This window comes from Megascapheus bottae, chromosome 2 (assembly GCF_031878675.1).
Source record: "Megascapheus bottae isolate mThoBot1 chromosome 2, mThoBot2.hap1, whole genome shotgun sequence".
Classification (NCBI taxonomy): domain Eukaryota; kingdom Metazoa; phylum Chordata; class Mammalia; order Rodentia; family Geomyidae; genus Megascapheus; species Megascapheus bottae.
In genome coordinates this window covers 85,439,681-85,456,122 of record NC_143510.1, presented here as the reverse complement: position 1 = coordinate 85,456,122, position 16,442 = coordinate 85,439,681, and the positions used below count along the sequence as shown (strand labels likewise).

Below are 16,442 nucleotides of genomic sequence, written 5' to 3'. Positions count from 1 at the left end.
TGAACTCAGGGCCTGAATTCAAGCCACAGTGTTGGCACAAGAATGCGCAAGCACAAGCACACACATACACACACACACACACACACACACACACACACACACACACACACACACACACACAGGTCTATGGATTTTCCAGCATACCCACTGCTAGAAGTGTCTAGGGATGGATATTGGGGAGTTGTGCAAGAATGATGTCTACTCAAAAGGGCGTGCAGCTGACAGCAAGCAAAGTAAGCACACACACTAAGTAGGCAGTCTGCCCAAGTGTTATATCCCTAACCCATTCCTATCCCTGGTCCCAAATGGTTAGAGCATAGAGTCATAATCTTGTATGATTGGCTACTTGGAAAGGGATAAAAAGTTTAAGCAATCAACCAAAAGCAAGACACCAGGCCAAAGCAGAAACTTGGTAGAAAACAACGGATATGGCATAACTTTAGTGTCTGTTATGACTTGGACATAGTGCCAAGTTTGTGTTTCCCTACACTCCATCACCTCTGTAAGGAACATCAGACGAATGCAGAAATCAGCACCAGGCTGAACCCAGCCCCCTAGGAAGCTGTCAGACACACCCATCTTAAATATCCACCAGCTACTTCAGGTCACAGCCTGAGTCATGCCTGACCAAGTAGCCCACCTCTCCCACTTCATACCAACTCGCAAGCTGCAGCCCTCCTAACATCCTGATCCAACAGCAGCCTTCAGGTCTTGGCCAAGGTGAAGTGCCATAGGCATTGTATTTGTACATCTCCTAGTCATTCAACATGCAGAACTGTGCTACTGTGGTATTCAGTTCCTTTGTACCTATGTCACTGTCACGGACATGGATTTTGAGTATTTTGCTCCTACAAGTGTTTGTTTGTGCTGGTACTGGGACTTGAACTCAGGGGCTTCTTACTCTCATTCAGTTGGCTTGTTCAGCTGACTCTTGACCATGTGAGCCCACTACACAGTCTTATGGAAGGACTATAGCCTTTGGATGTTGAGTAGAGAATTCTTTCTGTTGCTTTGTTTTTGTTTTTCTTGTTGTTTTATTTGTGTTTTTTGAGCCCAGGTTAGCCTTGAATTTACAATCCTCCTGTCTCTCTGCCTCCTAAGAATCTGGGGTACAAGCCTACACCACCATGTTCTCTTTCCAATATGTGAACTGACATTTATTAAACACCTACTTATCTTTACATGCCAGATTCTTCCCATATGATTCCTCAACTGGGTTTTCCCAACTACACTCAGAAACAAATATCTTAACCTCTATTTTTCTTAGATAGTAAAGGAAGCTTCGAGAGATTGAGGATTATGACTTCTTATAACCCAAAGAACTGAGGGAAAGACCACCAGTTAGCACCTTAGTGTGGGGCAAACTATAAAAAGAAGACAAATTTGTTATGTAAAGAGGAGCAAAGCCAACAGGAATAGCAGGAGAAATATAAGATTCTCCTTTTGTTTCACATTTTATGTTTCAACAAACTGTTCTTTTAAAAGCTGCTTCCCAGATTGTAAATAAGAAGGGGGAAAATACCCAACGGAAGGAACAAGGACCAGCTTGTTTAAAGGCTAAGGAAATCTTGGTGTTTTCAAGGAAGCATTCAGGAGCAGAGAGCAGTTGGAAACATTAAAATGCCATGCCAGATTTCAAATGCACAGTGGAGACACAGCAGCACGAGATGTTTTTGAAGCTGGGAAGTACAAGGTGGCCATTTTTCAGCTTATCACATCCAAAACTATATCTTTTTCCAAAGCTCTGACATTCTTTCTAGAACTTTCCAAAGGTCTCCACTCAGATGTTTTCACATCTTCCTGTCTCAGCACATTCCTTGGTAATAACCATGGTGGATGGTAAATGGCATCTGCACAGAACCATACCCCACACAGCATGAAGAGGTACCACCTGGGTACTCTCACACGTACATGGTTACACACACACACACACACACACACACACACACACACACACACACACGAGACCAGGAAACTAAGGGAAACATTCACTCCTTTTCACACAAATGCCTGTACCAGAATCAGGCCCACTGGCATTAGAGGTCTTAGAAGGACTGTTCTTACAGTAAGAATGCCCAATGAATGAAGACCCCACAACAACATTTCAGTGAGGAGCAGGAGCTCGTGTCACCTGGGGTCATGGGAGTACAGCACCAACCCACAAAGAGTTCCCGTCAGGTAAGGCCTCTCCTGATGGCTGAGCCTGTCCTGCCTGTTGGCCCATCCTAACACTGGAGAGAGATGAAAGCAAAAGACTTCAAGAGGAAAGATGGTGGGAAATGCCATGAGAAAAAGATGGAAGCTATCTCATCAAGGAACTCTCTCCACCACCCTTAACCCTTATGTAGGCCTCTCTGTTCCACAGAGCTATCCTTATAGCCATCCTGCTCCATGGTCAACCCAAAGTAAGTTTGGTCTGACTGGCATACGGCAGATAAGGAAGATGGCCATCACGTTTCCATTTTACAGCTCCATGTGCCCCACTTGTTTCAGTGATTCCCATAAGAAATCTCTCCCATTTCTTTGTGATCCAGTTCATAAGCTTCTGGATATCTTCTGGTATCCATGTAAACATCTAGCCCCAAAGATGAACTCTGAGGGTCCAGAGCAGTGCCAGGTGTGACCAAACCTGGACACATGACAGACTTTGGGTACCAAAGACCCACAGAGACATATGACATCTGTCTCTTCTTTTGTGGTGCCCTTGGCAGGGACTACCACACCCTGTGTCTCATAGGTCAGATTGTTCCAGATGCTCAAAAGTCCTGTTTTTGGGGGGGATGGTGTAGTCAGGTAAACTTTGTGTTTTTTTAAATTATTTTTAACCAATGATGTTAGTCTTGCAGAAGTCAAGAATTCCTCCCCCGGATGACATCTCTAGTGAATTTCAGATAAATCTTCACTCCTCTGTCTCATTTATTGTATATTTATTGTATATTACCTGAATTCAAAATAATGAAGGGCATAAGAACAATGAACCTTTCTTAAGAACAAGGTATTGTACAAATATATCACCTCTGTCGTGCTCTGGCTCTGCACATAGAGGTAGAAGCTACTAACTGATACATCTTGAAAAGAAAACTAAGGTTCTGAGTGATTAGGTGATTTCCCCAAATCACACATCTAGAGGCAGGACCAGCATTTAAATTCAGGTCATGACCCCACTCTTGCCCCAATCGTGAACTAGGATCTCTGTTTCTGTGAATCATTCAGTCCCCAGAACCCACTGCTAACCTTATACCGTCAATAACTGCCTGAACGACTGTGAAAACTACCTACACATGATAATTTTTTCTCAGCTCATTTGCATATTTCTTCATTGTTGTCATCCATAGAAGGCTCTTCAGATTAGAACTTAAACATCTTAGGATCGGAGCCCACCGAATTCTTTCCTTTGGTTTCCCCCTTAGTACTTGTTATAAGCATGTCCCACAGCCTGGCCTCAGTAACAGTCACTATAGTAATACATAGGATGTCAAGGAACACATGAATGTAAGTAAATCTGTGTGCCTCACTGTGGGCGCTAAGAGAAAGTACCAACATTTGAAGGCAATTTTCCAAATAAAATAAGCAAATTTTAACAAGCACTGGTGAGGTGTCTTGTAGATGTCAGAAGCTATGGTAAAGAGAAGCTGGGGATGGTAAAACCATGAACCGCACAAAATACAGGCCATGAAACCAGCGCTGGTGAAGAACCACAGGTCTTCAGCGGAAGACTGGCTTCGGTCCTCTGTTTAACATCTAGAGCAAGGCAGGAACTATTTCTTGAGCTCTTGAAGTCAGGACCTTTCATTTCTTACCTGCCTCTTCGTTGTTTGGGTTTGGGTGTTCATGAGACAGGATCTTACTAGCTAGCCCGGGCTGGCCTGGAACTTGTGATTCTCCTGCCTTGGCAAGCTAATTAAGTGTGAATCATCACAGCCCAGCTTGTTCTCTACCTTGATCTCCATCACCTGATCTCAGAGACACTGTGCACAATACATATTGTTAGATGCAGAAATTCTAAAGTAAGACTGGCTGTGATTGTTGCTGTGACATTGGCAACAGCAACATTCTGGGGACTGTACGGGACCCAGGAGAAGCAGTATTCAGTTCACACTTGGATTATTTCCTGTTCTCAAATGCCTCATTCTACATCTGCAAAAATCACCTGACCTTTTAGCAAGAACTAAACTTGTGCTAAGGGCCCAGAAGGATTTGCCAACAGCTGTGAGTGTAGGCTCCTGGGCTGTGAATCAGCCTTTCACCTGATTCTCCTGGGGTGGTGGGCAGGAAGGAGGATGTAGACAATGTCTCTAGACTTTCACTTCATAAGAAGTTTAACAGACGACATTCCTTAGAGGCAAATCTTTTAGTCTTCTCAACTTCCAAGACTTGGAAACTGAAACTGATTTCCAGTGAGATTCTCAAGTTTAGAATGAGGTTGAGAGTCACATCTGGGCTCAGGGTTTTGTTTGTTTGTTTATTTGTTTTTAGGAAATATGTTCCCTTGACAGTAGCAAAGAGCCTGGAGAAGTGGTCACATTGGGGACATGGCAAGCCGAAGGTCATCCAAGGTCAGAGTAGTGCTTCACCAAGTACTTGATCTAGCCAAAAGAACCAACTAAAACACCTAAAAAATTCTTTAAAGTTTTGCAGAACACATTCATAGGGCTCTCTTACACCATCCGTCTATTCATTCACTTTGCAAAGAACTATCAAGTGCCTTTGGTGGAACTCTTTTGAGTCTGAATTATAGCATGTAAAGATACCTTCTTTATTTTCTATCATTTATTTTCCCCGCACTTTTATATAAGCTTTTACAACCTTATCACCTTTGTTCAGTATCTTTTCCCCAAGAACATAGCTGGAAGCCATGATTGTAAGAGGGAAAAAGCAAGGCATGGCAAAAAGGAGATCCTCTACCAGAAAGGCCTCAAAGAAGAAAGGATTTCCGTAGAAGGAGTCTAGTGAAGAAGGAAGTCCTTCAAAGACTCAGAGGAAGAGAAACACAAGGGCAAAGCCCCCAGACCCTGTCCCAGCATCACCTTTGATCTGTTTAAGGACCATGTGGCAGATAATGGGTAATCAATGGCAATAAAATCAGTACACAATTTTAAAAAGATGAAGACAGAGACAGACTTGAAAGAATGTGGAGTTTAGGGTTAGAACAAATCCAGTTCCAACCCCAGCCTGGTCAATTACTAGCAAGATGCTGATCTCCTTCTTAAATCTCAACTTTCTGGATTTCTCCAAAGATAACTGAAAGAACACAAGTAAAGCACTTAGTGTGCTTGGCTTTGTGGGTCACACCTCCGTCCACCAGGAACTCACTGGTGAGGGAAGGGGACAGTCATGGCGACAAGGTGCCCTCCCTATCCTGGTCACTTTGCTCCATAGGCCTCATCTCTACTCAGACCAACCAAAACAAGACTTTAGTAACTCCAATTTCTGAAGGAAACAGAGATTTGGAGAAGCATGCAAAGCTACTCAGCCAGAGAGGTGGCCGAGTCAGGACACGTCTGCCTGACTGTAGAGCTGGCATACTGTCCTAAGGCGCACTTCTTCCCTTCGAAACCAAGAACCGAGAGTGCCAGGCATTAGGGAAGATGACTCCAGCTCAGTTCACTGCTTCACAGACCAGGTGGCATTTTCTCTGCTCCTTGAAGGACTCCAAGGAGGAAAGCAGGGCATTCCTAACAAAATGGCTGCTGTCACAGGCACATCTCCAGTGCTGGGAAAGGCCTAGTGGGTTCTGGGAAAGGTGAAGAGTTCATGTGACCCATGACCCCAGGAGTGGGGGAAGCCGGGAGGAGGGGCTGGTTAGGAGCAGTCTTGCAAAGACCTTGCCCACCTCACCCTCACAGGCAGAGGGAGTTGAGGTTTGCAGCACTGAGGGGAGGTGGGGGGAGAGGAGAAGAGTCTTATTTCTGAGGAACTGCTGAGAACAAGGAGGTCTTAATACGATATCTAAAGAGAACCTGACATCACGTGTCACTGGGTTTTTAATAGAAGGCATTCTTCATGCTCTTTATATCAACAGTCTTTCAGAGTGCTGTGCTGGGCCTATTTTAGGAATGTAACAGCTGTAAGAAACACTACATGAAGCGTTGATACACTGTATGGGTAGCTACTGAGGTCCAGTCCCAGTCCCAGTCCCTCCCCTGGAGGCTGACCAGTGGGTCATTACCAATGGAACCAGCCACTCCCTCCCAGCCCCCCCACCCACCCCCACTCCCTGGGGCCTGTGCCTCCTGTAACCTCTTATATCATGTCCTGCTTTCCTCTTGATCATTCTCTCCCAGCCCTTTTCCAGTCTTCCCTGGGCTTCCTGGTGGTGAAAATACCCAGGACCAAGGGAGGCTGGGAGGCCCGGCCCTGGGAGGCAGGCAGCAGCTTGGACTTCTCCAGAGGCCTCTCAGGTCAGAGGGTTGCCATGGCAACATCAAAAGCCCTGCCCCAGGTGCCACTGGGTTCCAGGAAGGGGCCCTGCCACAGGGGTTGGCTCCACTGTGTCCCTGCTTTTATTTAGTGCCTCCCTCACCAAACCTTGATTTGGTGCCTCCTGTTAGCCAGGCTCGAGAAGCTAGTGATGAACCCAACCAGTAAGATCCCTGCTTGGAGAGGGAAGACATTTTCAGGTGGAAATTGACCGAAGAAATAAGTGAGATGGCTTCAGAAAGCATGAGTGTTATCTAGACAGGAGAGAGATGGTGGTGTTATGTTAGGTTCAAGAGGGAGGGAAAGGGACACAGAAGACTTCTCTGAAGTAGGGTGGTTGGTATGCAAAGGCCTGAGGCAGGAGTGGGCTTGGAGAGAGTGGGGAGGAACCAGCATGATGGGGGGAGGCCAGTGTATGGGGGACCAGTAGTGGGGCATGGAGGAGCCAGAGAGGAACAGGAAACAGGTCAGGGAGTCAGGAAGTGCCCAAGTATGTGGGAACTCGGTGGCTATCTTAAGAACTTCAGTTATTCCAAGAGCACTAAGAGACCATTAGGGCATTGAACAAGTCGTTCAGATTGCCCTGGCTCAGCCAGGAAGACTAACGAGGGAAGGTACCTTTATTCATTCTTCTAGTCCCTTGTCAGTTATTTATTCAGTGTTCCCAGCCCAGTGCTAGCTACACAGTAGGGACAAAACCTCAACAGACACAGCATCTTCTGCTGCCTGAAGGAGTCAGGACTTGGTTATAATCACATAAATAGAGGTAATTACCAAGATTGCCCCTGGGGAGAAGCTAAAGGGAAGGCTGATTTGATCTGGGAGAGCTGGGAACCTTCTTAAAGTAACAGTAAGTTGACATTGAAAAAGAAGATATGAGCCAAGTAAGGAGCAGGAAGAGGTATGGATCAGAGGAACTGAGTTTCTGATAGAAGGAACAGCATCTATAAAGTCCCTGAGGCAGGGAGAATTACAGTGCATTCCAATGGTGGCCAAGCAGCCCTGAAAGCGACTATACACTCTCACTCAGGGCTTCACTTAATGTGTATGCTGACTCTTCCGGTGATGCTAAGATGCCATGGACAGGCCCGCATGCCCATACGTGACTGCTGTTCTCACTGCAGGGTGAAAGAGTCTGGATTTTCTTCAATGGCTAGTAGCTCTGAGAATAACCTAACTGTTAAACCTTAGAGAGACTTGGAGGGGTAGAAGACCCAGGGATAAGGTAACAATTGCTTATCATCCAAACCTGGACACTTTTCTAGTAAGCAACGTTACTAATTCTCCTTTCAGGTTCATACACGTAAGTTCCGGGCTGACGGATTCTTCATGGACCACTAAGGACCTACTTCAAGACCTGAAGTAGTATAGATGAGTTAAAGAAGGAAGGAAAGGGCCGGGAGTTTGGCCTAGTGGTAGAGTGCTTGCCTAGCATGCATGAAGACCCAGGTTCTATTCCTCGGTACCACATATGTAGCAAAAAGCCAGAAGCTCAAGTGGTAGAGCCCTAGCCTTGAGAAAATCCAGGGACAGTGCTCAGACTCTGAGCCCAAGCCCAGGACTGGCAAAAAAAAAAAAAAAAAAGAAGGAAGGAAAGGCTGGCTGAGAAAAGATAAGAAAGGAGACCTGACCTGTGCCCCCTACCAAGTCATGAGACACATCATCGTGTCTCTTCCTCATTCAAGGAGCCTCAAGGAGGTGACACCTCCTTTTCCTGGAACGTGGTCTCCTTTATCCATGCCACCATCAGAGCACCCATGTTCCAGGAAGCCTGCTGAGCGAGTGTTTGAATCTAACTGGACTCTGACCATCAACAATATTGTACAGCGGATCAAGATCTAAGCTTTCAAGTCTCATTGGGAGTGCCAACTGGGTGTTCTCTCTTCTTACACAGGAACACTCAAGTCATATTTTAATGAATAACTTGGTGCCTGGCATCTTTCCGTTGAGTCATTTCTAGAAAGCCAGGCATAAATTTAACAATTCCAAAAGAAGGAGATGAATTCTACTTTCCCTCCTAGCTAAGTGACCTGAAGTAGGCTAAGTGTCTCTACACCGGGGCATCGCTGTATATAAAACATAAATGGTAATCAGCCTACCTCATCTAAATTTGACCTGACATGAACAGAGCCAGCACTGCTCAGTGCCCAAGAATTTCTAGATACATGGATGATTATTGTGATACTAATTGCCCAGCATTTTAAGACAGTAACATGTTTTTTGTTTTGTTTCATTTTTTTCAAGTGTTTCTTTCTTTCTTTTTGTTTGTCTGTATAAACTTTATGTGTATTTGTATGTCTATCTGTCCTAGGGTTTAAACTCAGGGCCTAGGCACTGTCCTTGAGCTTTTGTGCTCAAGGCTTGTTCTCTACCATTTAAACCACAGCTCCACTTTCAGCCTTTTCAATAGTTAATCAGAAATGAGAGTCCTATGGGCTTTCCTACCCCAGCTGGTCCAACCTGTGACACTCAGACCTCAGCCTCCTGAGTAGCTAGGATTACAGATATGAGCTACCATGGCACCTGGCTTATTTCTTTAAACTTTTTGGTTGCAAGGTAGTAGGTAAGACTATGCAATGCAAAGCCAAACTGCCAGGTTCATACCTAATTTCTCATTCTGTGACCTTGAGTTACTCTGTGACCTTGGCACATAAAGGGCCCATCTTTCTGGAGTCTCAGTTTATATCAGCAATATTTGTCATAGGGTAACAGGGTTTGTTTTAGTATTCAATGAATAAGGTGTATAAAGGGTATCACTATCATGATCTTATCTCATACGCTCCCCTAGGATCCTTCCTTTTTTTTCTTTTTTTTCCATATATTTTTTATTGTAATTAATAGAAGGGTTACATTATATTCGCCAGATAGAAGGTGCATTACTTCACATACATTGATACCCTTTCTCATGTCTTGGTCCCCATTTCCCTTCCCCCCACCCCCACCCCTCCCTTCCCTATCCAATTTCAAATAACCAAATACATGTATATCCAATATATCAGATAACAAAGTGATATATTGTAACAATATAAGATAACCAAGGGACAGCAAAAGAGATGAGAGATAACATAGTACCTTAAGGACAACAATCATTCATTATATGGCTTTTGTTTCTATATCCTAGAGGTCCTTTCATTTAGCGTCATACTATAGGATCCTTCTTTTTATCCCACCTTATTATTGTTTTCCTGTTTGCTTCTTGGATCTTAGTGCTGTAGACCAAAACATGGCCTTTAGAGCCAGAAAGGCACAGATTATAATCCTCCTGTAGCAAGTGCTACAACCCTAGGCAAATTACTTAACCTTTGGGGCCTCAATTTCCTTCCCTTAGAAAAACAAACTATCCCTGAGATTATTATGAGGATTAGGAGAAGTAACATAAGCTCCTTAAGAGTCGATTATACCTTTCTTACCTACTAGTCCCTGCTCAGAAGGGCAGATAACTAAAGCACGCAGGCAAGGTCAGAAAGGAAGGGAAAAATGAGTGAATGAACACCAGTTCACATCGCCCAGGGCACGTAATAGGAGTTCCAAAAAGAATGAAATCACCCAGTACTTTTGTGCATGGGAACTAGACTTTGTCCAATGCAAGCAAAGAGATACAGCAGCCCTTGCAATGCTAAGGTTGTATAGTAAATAAACATTTACCGTACTGACCATGTGCAAGACACTCTCACGATCCATGCACTGTGCTAAGCACAGATAAAGTGTGTGTGTGTGTGTGTGTGTGTGTGTGTGTGTGTGTGTGTGTGTGTGTGTGGTGGGAGAATCTTGAGAAATCAGAGAAGCAGGTCCAAGTCAACACAGAGGACCAAGTACCAGCACCAGCCTGGGTATTGGCACAAAACAACTGTTTTGTTAAGTAGCTACCTAATCTCACTGAGGGACTCACTGTTGTTAAAAAAAAAAAAAAGAAAGAAAGAAAAGAAAAGAAAAAAGGCAAAAACTGGGAAAATGGCACCCTGATGTCAATGATCAAAATGAGTTGTCTAGTTGGCTTCTTGGCTCTCATTCTCCCATTCTCCCTCCATTCCTTCCTGAGGCCTTCTACTCTTCCTCCTTTCCTTTCATTCCTTCTTAGAAATGGTCTCCTGGTATTGACATAAAGATATACACTATCAATGTTTCCATTTTTAAGAAATCTGTATCAGTCCCCAGTAGATCTTGGAACAGAATGCGAGAAGTCTGGGGAAGCCCTGCTTTAGGTTCTTCATGTCTTGAATCTGTTTAGATGTTCTGCCCTACAGATAGTCCAGGGCACTCAGGGCTCAATGGGCCTCCATGCTTGCTGGGTGCACATGGGTCCAGTGAACAGCTCCCCAACACCCACTGAGCCCTTGGCTGCACCTGGTGGGGTAGTAGGCCCTGGGTCTGGGAGCACAGAGGAATCTAGAGAGGCAGAGCAACCATCGATTCTAAGCACAGCAAAGTTTCCAAACTTTAAACCAGAACCTTGACTCAGAAGAAAGGCTGGTGGGTCATTTTTTTCCTTTAAAATCCTGGCTATTTGATAGCTCAAAACCTAGGTACATAAGGTCATATAGGATGAGACTAAATGAAAGAATATCTAGGATATGGAAACAAGAACTTTATCTTGAGCAATTGTTGTTCTCAATGTACTATGTTATTTCTCTTCTCTTTTTTATTTTTTGCCCTTTGGTTAATCTCATATTATTACTGTATCTGACTTTGTGTTACCTGGTATATTGTATATGTGTTTATTTGTTTATTTGAAATAAGAAAGGGAAAGGACAAAACAAGATGATTGGGAGGGATTGGGGGGAAGGAAATGGGAACAAAATATGAGAAGGGGTATCAATGTGTGAGAAGTAATGCACCTACTATGTGGCCAATGTAACTGTAACCCCTCTATACATTACCATGATTTAAAAAAAAAGAATAAAAAGCCTGGCTATTTGAAAAGGTCCCCTACACAAGCCACAACAACCTCAGAAACTCTGACTACCGAATTAAAAATAACAAGACCAAAGACGTCTCATAACAACTACTTGGTGTTATAGAGATTTTTCCAATACTCCAAAGTTTCAATGTATTAACTGAAGACCTGAAGCCCTCTGGAATAGCTCTTCCTTGCAAACCCCAGCAAATTCTCAACCAGGCTTGTTCATTTTTTCCCAGGATGTTAAATAGTACTTTATATGAAAAATATTTTGATTCTGAAAAAAAATAAAATAAGCTGGGCACTGATGGCTCATTCCTATAATCCTAAATTACTCAGGAGGCTGAGATCTCAGAATCCTGGTTCAAAGCCAGGGCAGGCAGGAAGTCGATGAGACCCTTACCTCCAGTGAATCAGCAAAAGCCAGAAGTGGAGCTATGGTTCAAGTGATGCAGTACCAGCCTTGAGTGCAAAATCTAAAGTGCAGCTGCCAGCCTGAGCTTTATAAAGTCCTATTACTTGCCAAAAGCTATTTAATTATTCATGGAATTCAGACTCAACACACAAAGAATGTTACAGGAACCAACAACCCCCATTTAGGCTAACCATCCTGAGAAGGAGAGCAGAGAACACCAAAAAGCTACCTGTGATCAGCTTTTCAAATTATAAATTGAAATTTTGTGACATTCAAAGAAATTCCTTCTTCTAAAATCTAATGCAACTTGCAAGATTTCATAGCAGCATCAAAATTCAAAAGCTCATTGACATAATTTTCTTTACAAAATGCATGGATCCTTCAAAAATTAGGTGCTGACGTGGTGAGGTCATCAGTCACTAACCTTTACATTACCCAAACATCCTTGCTCAAAACCTGGTTCAGCTGGACACTGGTGGCTGGGCACTGAGTAGACCTAACTACTCAGGAGGCTGAGATCTGAGGATTATGATTTGAAGCCAGCCTGAGTAGGAAAGACTGTGAGACTTTTATTTATTTCTAATTAATTTCCAAAACAAAAGCCAGAATTAGAGATATGGCTCGAGTGGTAGAGCACCAGCCTTGAGTAAAAAAGCTAAGGGACAGTGCCCGGGCTCTTAGCTCAATCCCCAGTACTGGCTCACTGGCTCGTGCTCTCTCCTCTCTCTCTCTCTCTCTGTCTCTCTGTCTCTCTGTCTCTCTCTCTGTCTCTCTGTCTCTCTGTCTCTCTCTCTGTCTCTCTCTCTGTCTCTGTCTCTGTCTCTCTCTCTCTCTCTCTCTCTCTCTCTCTCTCTCTCTCTCACACACACACACACACACACACACACACACACACACACACACACAAATACACATTTACCACTACCACCACCAAAAACAAAACCAGGATGGAGCTGAGGATATGGCTTGATGACAGAGCCCACTTTCCTAGCATTCTCAAGGCCAGGGTTTTATCCTCAGCATTACAAATACAAAAATCAAAAAGTGAAGCCATGCCTACACACTATAAAAAATAACTATTCTAAAAAAATATCTTATTTTTCCACAATTCTTAATTCTGAGAATTAGGCACATGTGAGATAGCTAGTAATTCTTTGATTGATTAAAAGGTGTGCCATTTACTGAACAATTTCTAAGGGCCAGATACTAAATGAAATAATGTATACAATCCCATGGAAATTTTAATGATAATCACAGGAGGAAAGGGAAGTCTTCACCAGGAAAAAAACTGGGACACAGAGAGGTTAGAGAATGATTTTGCTGGGATTTAAACTTTGGTCTGTGTAGGGACTCCAAAACTCATATTCTGTTCACTCAGACATACTACACATGGCGAGGTCCTGTTTTAACACACATTCGTGCATGATGATGCATCAACAACTTATTACTTGTTAAATTACCTAAAGGTAACATGCATCATCACCATAGTCAATGGCTTTTGTGTGATTAGAGTGTTTTTCCTGAGCTATGTGTCGATATGGAAGCAGGGTGCAGCCTTGACATTCTTATAGACAAAGTCCATGTTCACTAAACTTCAAATGAATCACAAAGACAAAAGTGCATAGCACATCTGCAGTAAAGGTATGAATGCTTTGTCTAAATCCCATCGCTATTTTAGTCAACAAGGATTTAAAATTTTTGTCCTCACCATTGAAAGGACTGTTTTAAAACTTTCAAATAGGGAGAAGATAGCAAGTCTCTGACTTTTGCTGAAATGCTAGGTGTTTTGTTGAACTTTTTTCTATCACCACATTCTTTGTGGAACAACAACAACAAAAGGAAAGGATAACTTTGCGAGTGTCAGAGCCAGATGCTGGGCTTCCATGCATCTGCTCAAACCCTGGACCTGCCACTTCTCTCCCACTTGCCTTCCTGCCCCTGTTGCATAGATTTCCATTGCAGAAGATGGGGTTGTTTATTAATAGTGCACATATTTTTAATGATGTATTTGGAGCACTTTGCACATGCCTGGTATATGGAAAACATTTAATAAACATTAGCTTTTAAAATACAAATGGAAATCTAGGTTTCTTCCTCGCGGTCTGCCTTAGGAGAATTAGGCACCCGGTAAAGGTGGTTTTATGGATGTGTCTCATCAATCTAGATATCGTTATCTTCCTTTATCCACTAAAGATGCTTTCCAAGACCTTAAAGGATGCCTGAGGCTATACAGGGTACCAAGATTCACACATATTACATCTTTTCCTACACATTCAGACTATGATAAAGACGATTTAGGCACAGGAAGAGTAACAACCATTATTGTAATATAGATTGCAAGATATCATAAAACTTGTTTTTAAAAACTTAAGAGCTGTTAATTTCTGGAATTTTGCATTTAATATTTTCAGACTGTGGTTGGCCATGGGAAACTAGAAGTGGACAAAGGAGAGCTGCTGTAGGTCTTGCCAACCCAGTGTGCAGGGAGTCAGAAATGCATTCCACATGGCAACTTCTAGCTTTGGCTGTGCCCTTTAACCTGTTGCTTGCTCTGTGTAAACTGCAAAACTGTGTAAACAGTTCTTTTAATACAGGGGTATGGTGAACATTGAGTAGAGAATGCATTTAAACTGAAATACCTAGCAAAGTGAAGACCTGGGACTACTGAGTGTATGTTCTCCATGATGCATTTTGCATTGCTTACTCACTATAGCTCTGATAGATGGTTCTCGAAATCCAATAGGAAAGTTGAGACTCACCAATATGAGGCTTGCCTGAGCACTGTCCTTGGACTTTCTCAAGGCTAGAGCTCTATCACTTGAACCAATGAATCGAATGTGGGTATTTGTGCATGCTAGGCAAGCACTTTACCACTAGGCTAAACTCCCAGCCCCACATGAAGCCTTTTGGCCAGACACATGCCAAAAATAACAGCCTTCTCATCCCCACTCAGTCTTCCTAGGGTTTTTCCTTTGTAGTTAACATCACTTGCTGACCTCCTGAGTAGCTAGGATTACAGGAGTGAGCCACACGAACGTCCAGCTTCTCCATTCTTATATTTACTGTTTGGTATCAAATTTGTGTTCTAGAGGAGCAAAGACAGCTTTTTTGTTAAGCCCAGCACATAGCAGAGTGCCAGGCACCTAGACAACATGTAGTTTTAATAAATGAAATCAAGATTTTTCTTATGCCCAAAGTCTACAGGTGTACTACATGGCATTCTACTGCTACTGTTATCTGAAATCAAGGCAGAACCGACTCCCTCAGAGGGGAGAATATATTTCCAAATTCTCCATCCTCATCTACACCCTTTTCACCAAATGGGCCTCAAATCTACTGAAAGATCTGATGTATAACCAAATCCTGATACAGAGTTTCTGTACTATCACTAAACAAGAGTTCAAACCAAGAGGGCTGAGTAGAGTAACAAGGACTTCTCCCAGTCTGCTCTTCCATCTAGCCCTGCATTGTTCATGTTATGACCTCACAAGGCACAGTTCACACCCTCTAAACACCTGTTTGAAGGCTGACCCATGGCAGGTACTCAAAAATAAAAGAGCAACCATGCCTCTGGGCTTCCTTTTACAGCTCATTGCTGTCAATGTGCGTGTCCCTTTATCGAATATATCCTGAAGCCTTGACAGCAGGGCTTGTGGTCTTGTGCATTATCATCAGTGTGTGCCCCCAAGAGGCAGGGAGTAGTGCAATAAACATTTTAACCTGACAATCATTGAGTTCATTCATTCTCCCCCAAACCTTAATGAAATTGCAAGGATCTCGGACAGTGATTTCTCTAAACTTTTCTATCCTGCAGTGCTTTGGGGATCCTGGAGGAGCCTCTGAAGAGCGTCCAGAGTGCCCAGTAGAACATGCAGGCTGAACACTCACTCTATGCATGTGGAGCTCTGGCTGCCCGGCATTCTGCTCTGTGATGTCAGCATCTCAGATTTTTTTTTTGGACAAAGATGTCAAGACAACCACGTGCCAATCAATATGATTTAGAATTGTAACCTTAAAATGTTGGAAATAAGGACTCCTCAGAGAGTGCATGAAGGGTCAGTGTCTATCTTATAAGAGCAATGAGCTGATTTCACCTACTATGCATCCAAGACACACTCCAAATACAGTTATGTCAGTGAGCAATAGAATTTTAATGGGCTCAAAGTCATATTTATGCCCAGTTTTGTTTATGGATGAGGCAACAGAGTCTCAGACATCTAACCAGTAGAGCTGGTTATAATGATGCCGAAGAGGCTATCTTTTTAAGAGTTTAGTTGTGAATAATGTACATAAGACGCTGGAAGGTTAGTTTCAACATCTAAAACTAGTTTAGTGTTTCTGAAATCTACATTTAAACATCTACATGAAATAAAGTCCCATAAAACAGACTGTCTTTTAATAAATCCTTTTGGAGTACAGGGAGATGAGGAATGCACCTCAGCTGCCATCGAGAAAGGAAATTAAGGACCTCTGGAATTGTCTGCCAATCATCTTGACTATTCAAATCCCAAGCAACTCCTCAAAATAGTTCAGCCCCCGTGTGATACTGAATTGAGGAAATCACGAAATCAGATAACAGTAACCAGCTCACACATTGCTCCTTAGATCCTCTAGCAAAGCCAATTGCAAAAGAGGAGTTAATCTCCCAGACAGTGAGGAAAAAAAACAAAAATGGAGGGAGTCTCATTGCAAGTGGTCAAGCCAGAATCA

General features: G+C 43.1%; 1 protein-coding gene across 2 annotated transcripts in view; it reads right to left on the bottom strand.

The window, feature by feature from the left end:
- Rfx4 (regulatory factor X4) overlaps positions 1-16,442 on the bottom strand; it is a 129,692-nt gene that overhangs the window by 108,700 nt on the left and 4,550 nt on the right. The window contains exon 1 of one of the 2 annotated variants that reach the window (XM_090328566.1): positions 6,241-6,340. The exons of the other annotated variant lie outside the window; for it this stretch is intronic. Within the exon in view, the coding sequence (XP_090184692.1) occupies positions 6,241-6,274 (34 nt within the window). The 5' untranslated portion in view covers positions 6,275-6,340. Of the gene's footprint in view, positions 1-6,240; positions 6,341-16,442 lie in introns of those variants that run through there. 2 annotated transcript variants of the gene reach the window in all.